General features: G+C 38.5%; 2 protein-coding genes and 1 non-coding gene across 3 annotated transcripts in view; 2 read left to right on the forward strand and 1 right to left on the reverse strand.

The window, feature by feature from the left end:
- The window catches only part of LOC142490448 (G-protein coupled receptor 54-like), a 197769-nt gene that overhangs the window by 129470 nt on the left and 52302 nt on the right, over window positions 1-15997 (reverse strand). The gene's annotated exons all lie outside the window — the stretch shown is intronic.
- TRNAL-UAA (transfer RNA leucine (anticodon UAA)) lies at window positions 1048-1131 on the forward strand. Its single transcript has one exon. It is a non-coding gene; the product is annotated as a tRNA-Leu (tRNA).
- Window positions 7421-10045, forward strand: LOC142468421 (uncharacterized). Its single transcript, XM_075575011.1, has 5 exons — window positions 7421-7629; window positions 7725-7802; window positions 7905-8003; window positions 8264-8425; window positions 8578-10045. Exons 1-5 carry the CDS (start codon window positions 7557-7559, stop codon window positions 9585-9587), a joined length of 1422 nt encoding a protein of 473 aa, XP_075431126.1. The 5' UTR covers window positions 7421-7556; the 3' UTR covers window positions 9588-10045.

Below are 15997 nucleotides of genomic sequence, written 5' to 3' on the forward strand. Positions count from 1 at the left end.
TCTCCCCTCTGCCTTGCTGACAGATGGTCTGTCCCCAGGCTATCTTGCTACCCAGAATACACTGGCACTTCCTTTTCCACTTTCAACACTGGCTGAGTGAGTACCCTCCTGTTCAGCCGAATTTGATGCGGAACTAGAGGCCCTAAATCAAGAGAAGGAAGCCGCCACCGCCATAGCCCAACCTGAAGTCCTAGAAGCAGCCGCGAAAGAGGACGGCGGGGAGCAACCGTACAGACGGATAGCCTCAGAGGATCCAGCCCAACGCACTGAAGACTACGTAAGGAGCCTATTCAGTGTAAACACCAGCGCACCATCTCAACACGGAGGGTGTCCTGACAGATATAGCCAAGTACATGATCCGGCGTGACCTGGTGCAAACAGGACTCACCAACTTTGACGACCGTCCTGAGAACTACCGGATGTGGAAGTTCACGTTCAAGGATGCAATCAACAGCCTTGGCAGTAGTAGGGAGGCATACATTATGTCAAACTTTTTTTGACAGGTACCACGCCCCCTTTTCCCCTAAGCCCCGCCCCTTTTGGCCTTAAACCCGCCCTATGTCCCGCCCCTTACGTATCCGGTCCCGCCCCATCCGTATCCGGCCCCGCCCCCTGCGCATTTTTAGGTTGCCGCCCCCTGCGCCAAAAAAACGCGGTTGACGCCCCCTACGCCAAAAAAACGCAGTTGACGCCCCCTACGCCAAAAAAACGCAGTTGACGCCCCCTAAGCCAAAAAACCGCGGTTGACATCCCCCAGACTCCATTTTTTATTATGATGTGCATTTTTTATTCTTTTTTGTGATTGGTGCGTACTGTTGACGTAGATTGGAGGGGGCGTATACATACGCGGGGCATGTCCGGGCATGTTTATAGGCTTTTGGGGCATGCCCGAACATGTTTTTTTCATACTGGGGCCTGTCTGGACATGTTTATTCTGAAATAACGCCGTGCGCATGTCAGAAAAGTTCAAATGACGTTGAAAAGAGGGCGTAGCATTTTTTTTTAAATTCAGACAGAATACGGCTTTAAGAGGCTAAACCCTCAAGTGTCAGGGTGGCCGAGTGGTTTAAGGCGTTGGACTTAAGATCCAATGGACGTATGTCCACGTGGGTTCGAATCCCACCCCAGACATAATATTTTTATATATTTTTTTTTTATTTGTATATATATTTTTTATTTGTATAGAGACGGTACAGGGATTAGCCGCAACAGTCGGGGGTTACATATAAATAAAAAGCACAATTGTATGAGTCAAAAATTGCTTATTTTATTTTTTAAAAGATAACACAGTTTTCACCAGGAAATAATTACAAGACGTATTTACAAGTAAAAAAGTAAAACGGCTGTTAAGGCCTTAATAGACTAAAATCATCTAGAGGCGTTGAGTTAGTACGATACATAGTATAGAGGGACAGCAATACAATGTCTTATTTTACAGAGGGAAAAAAAAAAAAATTAAACAGCTTATTTACAGTTTCAACCAGGCAATAATTACAATTCGTATTTACAAGTAAAAAAGTAAGTGAGTCATTTCAAAAGTCTTTGAAAAGCTTTTCATAGCAATTGATGCAATAACCTCATTAGCAGATGTTGTGGGGCCATAGTAAAAAAAGTAAATAAGTCATTTCAAAAGTCTTTGAAAAGCGTGTCATAGCAATTGACGCAATAACCTCATTAGCAGATGGTGTGGGGTCATAATGACAAGAAGCTAGACAAACACCATGGTTGTTAACTGAGAGCAGAGGTGTCGTGGGAACAGCCTCATTAACAGCAGTAAATAAGGCATTTCAAAAGACTTGGAAGAGCCTTGAACTGCGGGGGATTGTTTTAAACAGAAGCTGAAAACACCATAGAAGCATTATATTGTTTTATGAAATACTATTAAAGAATGCATAGCCATACAAGCTCAAAAAAAGCGGATGCACAATTACGAAAAATATATTACACGCCGAAAACGCCTGGTTCCTTTGGCGGCATACAGAGTTTAAATAATGCAGCACAAAAATACGGTATTTCAAACGCAACGGTCAAAAATTATCTTTCAGAGCAAGATGTCTATACGTTATACAAACCGGCGCGAAAAAATTTCAAAAGGAATATGATTTTAGTGTCCAATATCGATTCGCAGTGGCAAGCCGACCTCGTATCAATGATTGATTTTGCCAAGTGTAACGACGGAAATCGTTATATTTTGACCGTTATCGATATTTTGTCAAAATACGCCTGGGCAAAATTGTTGCAAAATAAAAAAGGGTTAAGCGTCGCTAATGCGTTACAAGAGATTTTTTTAGAGGGAAGGGTGCCTCAAAAGTTACAAACTGACGGGGGTAAAGAATTCTTGAATAAGAATGTTAATTTACTGCTCCAAAAATATGGCGTTAACAGGTTCATCGCCGGCAACGCCGTTAAGGCAGCCATTATTGAACGCTTTAATAGGACATTAAAAACGAAAATGTGGCGTTTTTTCACAGCACATAATACGCACAGGTACAGCGATGTGTTATCAGACTTAATATACAGCTATAACCACACGCCACATCGCACCATTAAGTGTGCGCCAAAGGATGTAACACAAGCGAATTCTCTCACCGTTTGGAATACTATTTATAGGTCACATGTGTGTTCTAAGAAACTTAAGCCACTTTTAAAAATTGGAGACCACGTTCGGATATCAAAATATAAAGGAGTTTTTACAAAGGGTTATGAACAGTGCTTTACAGATGAAATATTTATTATTGCTGATGTACGCACGAAAGGCGTAAAACCGCTGTATAAGATCACAGATAGCGCTGGTGAGGCCATAGAAGGCTCATTCTACGCTGAAGAGATACAAAAAATACCAAAGAATTTAAATCGCGTTTACAGAATTGAGAAGATATTAAAACAAAAAAGCGTAAGGCGTAAAATCGTCTACTACGTTAAATGGTGTGGATACCCTACAAAATTCAACAGCTGGATAGAAAAAGCACAACTAACTCGTTTGTAAAAAGACGTCACCATGGAGGATATTGCCTTTTATGTAACGCTGCCTAGTAATGCGTCATACGAAACGTTCCCCCAAAATGACATTTCTAATTATACGACAAAACTAGCCAAGCCCATTATTTTAAAAGGTGAATGGGAGGTTGCTTTAACTGAAATACAGTATCCGCATACTTGGAATACATTTGAAAACGTGGACGGTAACGTATCTGTAACACAACTAAGACCGCCGTTACGGAATGCTGCGCCAGACAGCACATTACATGTATCAACGCTAAACGCCATTAAATCAAACTTCATGGTAAAAGCGGGGTATTATAGTGATATTAATGAATTGGTTAGGTCTATTAACGAGGCGATGGCCATCAGTAAAGTGAAATTGAAATATGACGACTTTGAAAGAACAGTATCTGTTCCGGGTTCACATCGCTTTACAGCCTCAGAGCGTATGATGAACATTCTAGGCATGGATTCTAATAATATCGATAAAATTGAAAAATGTGATAAAATATGTGCAGATATAAAAAACGGCTTTTATACAATATTTGTTTATACCGATATCATTATGCATCAACGCGTAGGTCACAGTTTTGTCCCCCTACTGCGGACTGTTGAAATCACCGGCAATAATAATGATATCATTACGCAGCGCTACATAAAGCCTGATTACATACCCGTCAGTAAATATCACATCGATTGCATTACAATCGAGATAAAGAACGACCAAAATAAGAACGTCTCATTCAAGTACGGGAAGGCCATTGTAAAACTGCACTTTCGCCCGCGCAAAGGCTCTCTGTATTGAGGGTCCGGCAACATGGTGGCTGTTAAAAACTATGGAGAACCACAGGTTTACAGTATGTACTATAGAGCACAAGCGGGAAATGGCTTACAGGGCTTTCATGGGAGCCCTTATATGTACGGCCGTGGATTAGCAGGCGTTTTCCGCAGTCTCTTTAGACGGGCGGTGCCTTTATTCAGGCGCGGCTTTGATATTGTAAAACCTCATGTAAAAACTGCAGCACTAAATATCGCTAGAGACGTTGTGGGTCGTGTTTCAACCGCTGTGACGAATAAAATGGGTGGTGCAGCACAAGACGGATCAGGACTCGTGTACATCAGTAGAAGCAGTGCTAAAGGCAAACGCAAGCGCAGCGTTGCATTCCCACCCAGCACAACCCGTTATCAAAACAAAAAGAACAGTCGCAACGTCAGAAAGAAGAAAAAAACCTCGCGACAGAACTTAAACGACATCTTTTGATTCATTTGACAAGACAAAAAAATAAATAAAAGTTATTTCAGCATGGCGTTTATTCACACCAACTCCATAGAATGCGCTAAATCTGAACTGGATATCTTTGAAATACAGCCTACACAGACGAGCATAGAAAAAAGTCTGTATGTGGAAATACAACCGTTGGCCGCCCTTTCAGAAACGGCACCGTTGGAGTTTTATATCGCTGGCAACGGGGAACATTATTTCGACCTCAATAATACTTTGATTTACATTACGTGTAAAATCGTCAAACAGGACAATACACCGATTGCTGATGGAGCACGCGTGAGTCTAATCAATTATCCGATAGCAACGCTTTTCAATCAGTTAGATGTAACTTTGGGGGACAGACTCATATCGCAATCCAATAACCGGTACGCATATCGGGCGTATATTGAAACAATTCTGAACTATAGCGCTGATGCATTATCCACGCAGTTTACCACCGGTTTATTTTACAAGGATACAGCGGGGCAACACCAAACCCGCACAGTGGGTGGTGATAACCATGGTTTTACAAAGCGTTCCCAAATGACAGAACGTGGTAAAGCCGTAGAATTACTGGGACATCTACATAGCGATATATTTTTTCAAGAGAAACTTATACTGAACGGTCTGGACTTAAAAATTAAACTCACTAGAAATAAAGATACATTTTGTTTAATGTCTGCTGAGGCTGAGCCGTTTAAGATTCAAATTCTAAACGCGTCGCTGTTTGTCAAAAGGGTGCAAATTGCGCCGGCAGTGCGCATAGGTCATGCGCAGGGGCTTTTAAGCGGCAACGCAAAATACACTATCGACCGTGTGGGGATGAAAATTTATAGCATCGCGGTCGGAAGTCGCGTATGCAATCTAGAAAACCTGTTTTTGGGTCAATTACCCAAACTGGTCATTATAGGATTCGTTGATAATGACGCTTTTTCTGGTGCTTACGATAAAAACCCCCTTTGTTTCAAACACAACCATGTGAATTTTGCAGCGCTGTATTTAGACGGCGAACAAATACCGACAAAACCGTTTCAACCAGACTTTGAGAATGCTAATTCTATTAGAGAATACATGGCCCTGGTACAAATTGCCGGTAAACAAAATGCAGACGCTGGATTTCTCATTAATCGTGAAGAGTATGTTGAGGGGTACACGCTATTTGCGTTTGATTTGTCACCCGATCAGGAACGCGGTGGTCACTTCTCACTAATTCGCAATGGAAACCTGAGGGCTGAAATACGCTTTTCAAGGGCTCTGGATAGAACCGTTAATATTATTGTGTACGGCGTTTTTGATAACGTTATTGAGATAAATCAGAGAAGAGAAGTGTTATATGACTTTCTCTGAATAAAAAAAAAAAGAATGAATACCGTGCAAATAACACAGTTTTTAAGCGCCGATCGATTCACCCGTGGATTGTTTCAAGGAGTTTACCCCTGCGATTTATTACCCCGTCGCGCGCTGACAAATGCACCCACATGTTTCATCATAAATACACATCCTCATAACGGTCCTGGTGAGCACTGGTTGGCGATTTTTTTTGATACAGATGGTGCTGGACATTTTTTCGACTCATACGGATTATCACCAAAAAGTGAACTCTTTCCTAAAGAAATTTTACAGTTTTTAAATACGAACGTGAATCGTATAACGTTTCAGAACGCACAGTTGCAAGATACTTTGTCTTCTGTCTGCGGTGAATTTTGTATTTTTTTCATTCATCACATGTGTAAAGGTTTAACATTTGAAGAGATCTTAAAAAGTTTCACTAATGATTTAAAAAAAAATGACCGCATAGTCGCTAATTTTGTGAGAAAGCGTATGAGCCATTTTAAGCGGCGATATGTACACATTGACTGTACACAAAAATGTGTGGCCTGTTATAAAAATATATAAGGCCATTTTTTTAAAAACATGTGTCTGATGTGTAATGTTTAATAAAAGACTAATTATATTATACACTGCCAACAATGTCTTGTTTTGTTTTATTTTTATGGTCTTTTGCAGCACTTTGATAATATAGATAAGTTAGTAAAAAATAAATAAATATATATATAATAAATCAGAAGGGTTAAGAACAGACCTTATAATAATTAAAGCTATTAAACAAAGAACAAGACAGCCTCAAGAGGATTGTTCACACCCCCACTAGCCATTGAAGGTGGAGCTACAAATTGTTAGAGCCTCAAGAAAAAACTATTTAAGAGGGGGCTTTTGAAATACTTCTGTCTCTAGCCTCATTGATCGTGAGTGCCCTTACATCCAGTCTGTGCCTAGCAGTGCTCTCAATATAACGGCATGGTGAGTAAACATAATATTGACTGTATTGTTTTATTCATGTCTGTCTTTTTTTCAAAACTGTGATATAATATACCTAAACCCTGATATATTATTTTATAGAATGATAATTACTGTATTTTAATGGCATTGAATGTATTTTTATGTAAACTTTATGTAATATACAGGACCTTTTTTTTTATTAGCGTATATTGAGTGTATTGTTTTATTCATATATGTCTTTTCAAAGTAGCATTTAATGTTTTTCTAAAAAGTGGCCCCGTTGATAATATAGTACATACTGTAGAACCTAAGGCCATAATATATTAGACCTAAAAATGTGATATAATATACCTAAACCCTTGATATATTATTTTATAGACTGCTAATTACTGTATTTTAAGGGCATTGAATGTATTTTTATGTAAACTTTATGTAATATACAGGACCTTTTTTTTTATTAGCGTATATTGAGTGTATTGTTTTATTCATATAGGTCTTTTCAAAGTAGCATTTAATGTTTTTCTAAAAAGTGGCCCCGTTGATAATATAGTACATACTGTAGAACCTAAGGCCATAATATATTAGACCTAAAAATGTGATATAATATACCTAAAACATTGATATATTATTTTATAGACTGCTAATTACTGTATTTTAAGGGCATTGAATGTATTTTTATGTAAACTTTATGTAATATACAGGGCCTTTTTTTTATTAGCGTATATTGAGTGTATTGTTTTATTCATATATGTCTTTTCAAAGTAACATTTAATGTACTTTATTTTTCTAAAAAGGGGCAAGTGTATTGTTTTATTCATATATGTCTTTTCAAAGTAACATTTAATGTACTTTATTTTTCTAAAAAGGGGGCCCCCGTGATAATATAGTATCATCTATTTTATATCATGATATTTAGTGTATTTTAATAGCATTGATTGTTTTGTTTTTTGTCCGTTTTTTTATCAGACTATATTGAAGGACTTTTAATGATAATATTTAAAGGCCTAGAATTGATTGTACTTTATAATACATGCAGGCTGACCGCTTCCAAACATATATTGCCGAAAATACACAGGGGAGTTCCACAGAGGCAGACCAAGAATGTAAGAATCGACAGAGGCCGCTTAAGACAGCTCTTTTTTTTTATTTTTATTTCTTTATTATTATTTATTTATTTTTGTAATTTTCTTTCATGTAGTTTTGGCTGCTGCACTTCAAGCTGAGCGGTTGGCTAATGACGCTCTAGACTGTCGATTTGGAAAACAGGTTACCGATGGTGCGTATTTATATAAAAGCGGTTGCATATACTTTTTTTTTTTACTTTTAAAGTTACCTGTGTACATGAATAACCGCCTATGCGGTCTTTTATGCCGTACAGAACAAACCAAGGGGGGTACGGAAAACGGTGTACGATCTGTCAAACGTACGATCAAACAGCACAACCCTGATCCGTCCATAATGACAAATCAAAAACGGGGTATGTATGACAATGTATCGCTGTTATATTTAAAACTAACACTATAGACATGTTTTGAACTTATTTAAAACTTTATAGATTACGGCTGTAATTATATATCTAAGTGGACTAAGATAGTGTTTCTATTCATTTTATTACACTTTTTTTTTATAGCCGACATTAGGGGTCATGCAGCCACAATAATTGTGTAGTTATTTTTTTTATTTTTAAATGCTGCTGTCTATTATAAAACTTTTTAATAATGAGGTCATTGTTCACAGCTTCAAAAATGCACCGGCACCAAAGCGTTAGAAGCCCAAAAGTCGCCGCTGAAATGCAAATCCAGAACAAGAAAACACGGGCCCCGCAACCTGAAAAGAAAGTCAACGCTGAAATGCAAACCCAGAACAAGAAACCACGGGCCCCGCAACCTGAAAAGCATGGTGAGTCTATTGTGCTGTAATTCAAGCATCTATATACGTGGTGTTGCGTAATGTAGTACTAACATAGTTCCTCAAGCTGTCTGGACTTTAATCTATTAATGAAATGAGCTGACAGTATTCTTTTTTTTTTTTTTTGTTGTTGATGTTTTTAGCCTCAAAGACGACCGTAAGGCATGCCACTAGACGTGTTCCTGATAAATGTACCCCTGCACACGACAATGAGCAGCCCAGCACATCAAAAGCTTTGTACGGTGTAAAGCGACCAACAACAACGGTTACGGTTACAATCGAACCACCACCAGCTACAATGTTGAACTCCCCAACAGCAAAGGCGGATATCATTTCGCGTGCCACCGGCGGTGAGTCAGCACGCATAAACACAACACCTGTATCAGGCCTGCAACAAGCCCAGTTGGAAAATATATTGCGTAGAATTGACTTTGGCAGACGCCCACGTGTAAATGACCCTGCTGTTGCACAGCCAACAATTAAAAGACGAAGGGTGCCTTTACAGGACATCACACCGGTCACAAACAGTAAAAGTCAAGGGTTTCCTTTACAGGACATCACGATTGTCACAAACAATGATCATGGGGCGCAGAAAGGTCAGTCAGGTAACTGTACGACGATTAATGACATTGATACACCGCATTATTGGCGATGGTTCTATAATCATTTTGTTTTTTGGATAGATTTAAATCGGCTTATAGAAAATGTAATAAGCGACTTGAAAACATTGATTTTTGTGAAAGAGCATGAACGCGATTTAGAGCGCATGAAAGCCTTGTTATTAAGGCTTCGCCGTTCAAGCGATATATTTCACAAGGGTGTAATGCATCTAAAGGGGGATTCAGGGGCCAACAACCAAAACATAATACACGACGTAATAATAACAACACCGTGTACTGACAATACACACCCAAAAGCCACAACAGCGCTGTGTATAGAGGACGAATCTGACATTGAGAGCCGGGGTTGTACTGAATACCTTTTCTGGGTGGATGTAAAGAGGTCTATCAACGCATTCATGCGTGAACTGTATTCACATTGTTGGGTGCCTCATGTCGAACGCAACATGTGTATGGAGCCGGCGTTCAAACTAAAACTTGATCGTTTAACGACTGTATTTAGCAACGGGGCCCAATTACTAACCAATTCATGACTAAATATGGTGGGCAGGGGCTTAGATCAACACCCCACGTTAAACAGAAGCACGCAGAGCAGCCAGCAGATAAATTATGTTGTAGACAACAACTCAGAACACACGCCAGAATGCTCATTAATGCCCGTTAGTACAGGTGATTTATCGACCCCCGTTATGAGCCCCAACTTAATTGCGGTCGAACATCCCCAGAGGGGTATAATGCCATTAATTTCTGTACAGTCAGAGCCATCTGTAAATGAAATTAATGTTGAAAGGTCTGTACTGCCGGTTGAAAATAGTGTTGAAATACATACACCACTGATAATACAGCCCCCTAACGATGCGGCGGATCAGTCTGTATTTTTGGAACGTGTAGCGCAGTACCAAAGAGTACGACAAAATTTTAATGCTGTGGAACATTTTGAACATTTTCAATTTGTAAATCTTGATCGTATAACATCATTTTCAGTGGCATTACAGGCGGTACATGCTTCTATACAGTGTACATTGAATAGACTACTGCCCGACATAGGACCCCATGACATGGTGCAATTACGTCTAGACGGTGACACGTTAAATAGAGCTTTATACTCTATTAAACGCTCTAAGGACGCCTTAAGCGCTGAGACGTTTTTGGAACATGTGGCAAACATGTTACAAAGCAACGCGGAGGTTCTTGGTGACGGTACTTTAAGACTATTGGTCATAATTGTTAAGAACAGAGTTGGTGGTGTGATGCACCGTAGACGCATTAATTCAACGCCTTACAGTCGCATCGTAAACAAAAAAAGACAATTACTCTTTGACTTAAATAACGACAGCCATAACTTGTGTCTAGCTGTCGATTCTTACATTCTTGGTCTGCCTCTGTGGAACTCCCCTGTGTATTTTCGGCAATATATGTTTGGAAGCGGTCAGCCTGCATGTATTATAAAGTACAATCAATTCTAGGCCTTTAAATATTATCATTAAAAGTCCTTCAATATAGTCTGATAAAAAAACGGACAAAAAACAAAACAATCAATGCTATTAAAATACACTAAATATCATGATATAAAATAGATGATACTATATTATCACGGGGGCCCCCTTTTTAGAAAAATAAAGTACATTAAATGTTACTTTGAAAAGACATATATGAATAAAACAATACACTTGCCCCTTTTTAGAAAAATAAAGTACATTAAATGTTACTTTGAAAAGACATATATGAATAAAACAATACACTCAATATACGCTAATAAAAAAAAGGCCCTGTATATTACATAAAGTTTACATAAAAATACATTCAATGCCCTTAAAATACAGTAATTAGCAGTCTATAAAATAATATATCAATGTTTTAGGTATATTATATCACATTTTTAGGTCTAATATATTATGGCCTTAGGTTCTACAGTATGTACTATATTATCAACGGGGCCACTTTTTAGAAAAACATTAAATGCTACTTTGAAAAGACCTATATGAATAAAACAATACACTCAATATACGCTAATAAAAAAAAAGGTCCTGTATATTACATAAAGTTTACATAAAAATACATTCAATGCCCTTAAAATACAGTAATTAGCAGTCTATAAAATAATATATCAAGGGTTTAGGTATATTATATCACATTTTTAGGTCTAATATATTATGGCCTTAGGTTCTACAGTATGTACTATATTATCAACGGGGCCACTTTTTAGAAAAACATTAAATGCTACTTTGAAAAGACATATATGAATAAAACAATACACTCAATATACGCTAATAAAAAAAAAGGTCCTGTATATTACATAAAGTTTACATAAAAATACATTCAATGCCATTAAAATACAGTAATTATCATTCTATAAAATAATATATCAGGGTTTAGGTATATTATATCACAGTTTTGAAAAAAAGACAGACATGAATAAAACAATACAGTCAATATTATGTTTACTCACCATGCCGTTATATTGAGAGCACTGCTAGGCACAGACTGGATGTAAGGGCACTCACGATCAATGAGGCTAGAGACAGAAGTATTTCAAAAGCCCCCTCTTAAATAGTTTTTTCTTGAGGCTCTAACAATTTGTAGCTCCACCTTCAATGGCTAGTGGGGGTGTGAACAATCCTCTTGAGGCTGTCTTGTTCTTTGTTTAATAGCTTTAATTATTATAAGGTCTGTTCTTAACCCTTCTGATTTATTATATATATATTTATTTATTTTTTACTAACTTATCTATATTATCAAAGTGCTGCAAAAGACCATAAAAATAAAACAAAACAAGACATTGTTGGCAGTGTATAATATAATTAGTCTTTTATTAAACATTACACATCAGACACATGTTTTTAAAAAAATGGCCTTATATATTTTTATAACAGGCCACACATTTTTGTGTACAGTCAATGTGTACATATCGCCGCTTAAAATGGCTCATACGCTTTCTCACAAAATTAGCGACTATGCGGTCATTTTTTTTTAAATCATTAGTGAAACTTTTTAAGATCTCTTCAAATGTTAAACCTTTACACATGTGATGAATGAAAAAAATACAAAATTCACCGCAGACAGAAGACAAAGTATCTTGCAACTGTGCGTTCTGAAACGTTATACGATTCACGTTCGTATTTAAAAACTGTAAAATTTCTTTAGGAAAGAGTTCACTTTTTGGTGATAATCCGTATGAGTCGAAAAAATGTCCAGCACCATCTGTATCAAAAAAAATCGCCAACCAGTGCTCACCAGGACCGTTATGAGGATGTGTATTTATGATGAAACATGTGGGTGCATTTGTCAGCGCGCGACGGGGTAATAAATCGCAGGGGTAAACTCCTTGAAACAATCCACGGGTGAATCGATCGGCGCTTAAAAACTGTGTTATTTGCACGGTATTCATTCTTTTTTTTTTTATTCAGAGAAAGTCATATAACACTTCTCTTCTCTGATTTATCTCAATAACGTTATCAAAAACGCCGTACACAATAATATTAACGGTTCTATCCAGAGCCCTTGAAAAGCGTATTTCAGCCCTCAGGTTTCCATTGCGAATTAGTGAGAAGTGACCACCGCGTTCCTGATCGGGTGACAAATCAAACGCAAATAGCGTGTACCCCTCAACATACTCTTCACGATTAATGAGAAATCCAGCGTCTGCATTTTGTTTACCGGCAATTTGTACCAGGGCCATGTATTCTCTAATAGAATTAGCATTCTCAAAGTCTGGTTGAAACGGTTTTGTCGGTATTTGTTCGCCGTCTAAATACAGCGCTGCAAAATTCACATGGTTGTGTTTGAAACAAAGGGGGTTTTTATCGTAAGCACCAGAAAAAGCGTCATTATCAACGAATCCTATAATGACCAGTTTGGGTAATTGACCCAAAAACAGGTTTTCTAGATTGCATACGCGACTTCCGACCGCGATGCTATAAATTTTCATCCCCACACGGTCGATAGTGTATTTTGCGTTGCCGCTTAAAAGCCCCTGCGCATGACCTATGCGCACTGCCGGCGCAATTTGCACCCTTTTGACAAACAGCGACGCGTTTAGAATTTGAATCTTAAACGGCTCAGCCTCAGCAGACATTAAACAAAATGTATCTTTATTTCTAGTGAGTTTAATTTTTAAGTCCAGACCGTTCAGTATAAGTTTCTCTTGAAAAAATATATCGCTATGTAGATGTCCCAGTAATTCTACGGCTTTACCACGTTCTGTCATTTGGGAACGCTTTGTAAAACCATGGTTATCACCACCCACTGTGCGGGTTTGGTGTTGCCCCGCTGTATCCTTGTAAAATAAACCGGTGGTAAACTGCGTGGATAATGCATCAGCGCTATAGTTCAGAATTGTTTCAATATACGCCCGATATGCGTACAGGTTATTGGATTGCGATATGAGTCTGTCCCCCAAAGTTACATCTAACTGATTGAAAAGCGTTGCTATCGGATAATTGATTAGACTCACGCGTGCTCCATCAGCAATCGGTGTATTGTCCTGTTTGACGATTTTACACGTAATGTAAATCAAAGTATTATTGAGGTCGAAATAATGTTCCCCGTTGCCAGCGATATAAAACTCCAACGGTGCCGTTTCTGAAAGGGCGGCCAACGGTTGTATTTCCACATACAGACTTTTTTCTATGCTCGTCTGTGTAGGCTGTATTTCAAAGATATCCAGTTCAGATTTAGCGCATTCTATGGAGTTGGTGTGAATAAACGCCATGCTGAAATAACTTTTATTTATTTTTTTGTCTTGTCAAATGAATCAAAAGATGTCGTTTAAGTTCTGTCGCGAGGTTTTTTTCTTCTTTCTGACGTTGCGACTGTTCTTTTTGTTTTGATAACGGGTTGTGCTGGGTGGGAATGCAACGCTGCGCTTGCGTTTGCCTTTAGCACTGCTTCTACTGATGTACACGAGTCCTGATCCGTCTTGTGCTGCACCACCCATTTTATTCGTCACAGCGGTTGAAACACGACCCACAACGTCTCTAGCGATATTTAGTGCTGCAGTTTTTACATGAGGTTTTACAATATCAAAGCCGCGCCTGAATAAAGGCACCGCCCGTCTAAAGAGACTGCGGAAAACGCCTGCTAATCCACGGCCGTACATATAAGGGCTCCCATGAAAGCCCTGTAAGCCATTTCCCGCTTGTGCTCTATAGTACATACTGTAAACCTGTGGTTCTCCATAGTTTTTAACAGCCACCATGTTGCCGGACCCTCAATACAGAGAGCCTTTGCGCGGGCGAAAGTGCAGTTTTACAATGGCCTTCCCGTACTTGAATGAGACGTTCTTATTTTGGTCGTTCTTTATCTCGATTGTAATGCAATCGATGTGATATTTACTGACGGGTATGTAATCAGGCTTTATGTAGCGCTGCGTAATGATATCATTATTATTGCCGGTGATTTCAACAGTCCGCAGTAGGGGGACAAAACTGTGACCTACGCGTTGATGCATAATGATATCGGTATAAACAAATATTGTATAAAAGCCGTTTTTTATATCTGCACATATTTTATCACATTTTTCAATTTTATCGATATTATTAGAATCCATGCCTAGAATGTTCATCATACGCTCTGAGGCTGTAAAGCGATGTGAACCCGGAACAGATACTGTTCTTTCAAAGTCGTCATATTTCAATTTCACTTTACTGATGGCCATCGCCTCGTTAATAGACCTAACCAATTCATTAATATCACTATAATACCCCGCTTTTACCATGAAGTTTGATTTAATGGCGTTTAGCGTTGATACATGTAATGTGCTGTCTGGCGCAGCATTCCGTAACGGCGGTCTTAGTTGTGTTACAGATACGTTACCGTCCACGTTTTCAAATGTATTCCAAGTATGCGGATACTGTATTTCAGTTAAAGCAACCTCCCATTCACCTTTTAAAATAATGGGCTTGGCTAGTTTTGTCGTATAATTAGAAATGTCATTTTGGGGGAACGTTTCGTATGACGCATTACTAGGCAGCGTTACATAAAAGGCAATATCCTCCATGGTGACGTCTTTTTACAAACGAGTTAGTTGTGCTTTTTCTATCCAGCTGTTGAATTTTGTAGGGTATCCACACCATTTAACGTAGTAGACGATTTTACGCCTTACGCTTTTTTGTTTTAATATCTTCTCAATTCTGTAAACGCGATTTAAATTCTTTGGTATTTTTTGTATCTCTTCAGCGTAGAATGAGCCTTCTATGGCCTCACCAGCGCTATCTGTGATCTTATACAGCGGTTTTACGCCTTTCGTGCGTACATCAGCAATAATAAATATTTCATCTGTAAAGCACTGTTCATAACCCTTTGTAAAAACTCCTTTATATTTTGATATCCGAACGTGGTCTCCAATTTTTAAAAGTGGCTTAAGTTTCTTAGAACACACATGTGACCTATAAATAGTATTCCAAACGGTGAGAGAATTCGCTTGTGTTACATCCTTTGGCGCACACTTAATGGTGCGATGTGGCGTGTGGTTATAGCTGTATATTAAGTCTGATAACACATCGCTGTACCTGTGCGTATTATGTGCTGTGAAAAAACGCCACATTTTCGTTTTTAATGTCCTATTAAAGCGTTCAATAATGGCTGCCTTAACGGCGTTGCCGGCGATGAACCTGTTAACGCCATATTTTTGGAGCAGTAAATTAACATTCTTATTCAAGAATTCTTTACCCCCGTCAGTTTGTAACTTTTGAGGCACCCTTCCCTCTAAAAAAATCTCTTGTAACGCATTAGCGACGCTTAACCCTTTTTTATTTTGCAACAATTTTGCCCAGGCGTATTTTGACAAAATATCGATAACGGTCAAAATATAACGATTTCCGTCGTTACACTTGGCAAAATCAATCATTGATACGAGGTCGGCTTGCCACTGCGAATCGATATTGGACACTAAAATCATATTCCTTTTGAAATTTTTTCGCGCCGGTTTGTATAACGTATAGAC

This window comes from Ascaphus truei, chromosome 1 (genome assembly GCF_040206685.1).
Source record: "Ascaphus truei isolate aAscTru1 chromosome 1, aAscTru1.hap1, whole genome shotgun sequence".
In the NCBI taxonomy this organism is placed as follows: Eukaryota; Metazoa; Chordata; class Amphibia; order Anura; family Ascaphidae; genus Ascaphus; species Ascaphus truei.

What these genes read in the sequence shown, in the direction of transcription:
- LOC142468421 (XM_075575011.1), top strand. Translation starts at nt 7,557, where the DNA reads ATGCAGGCTGACCGCTTCCAAACATATATTGCCGAAAATACACAGGGG. An exon ending in CACAGAGGCAGACCAAGAAT is followed by an intron (nt 7,630 to 7,724) that starts GTAAGAATCGAC and finishes TCTTTCATGTAG; the next exon opens with TTTTGGCTGCTGCACTTCAA. An exon ending in AATGACAAATCAAAAACGGG is followed by an intron (nt 8,004 to 8,263) that starts GTATGTATGACA and finishes CATTGTTCACAG; the next exon opens with CTTCAAAAATGCACCGGCAC.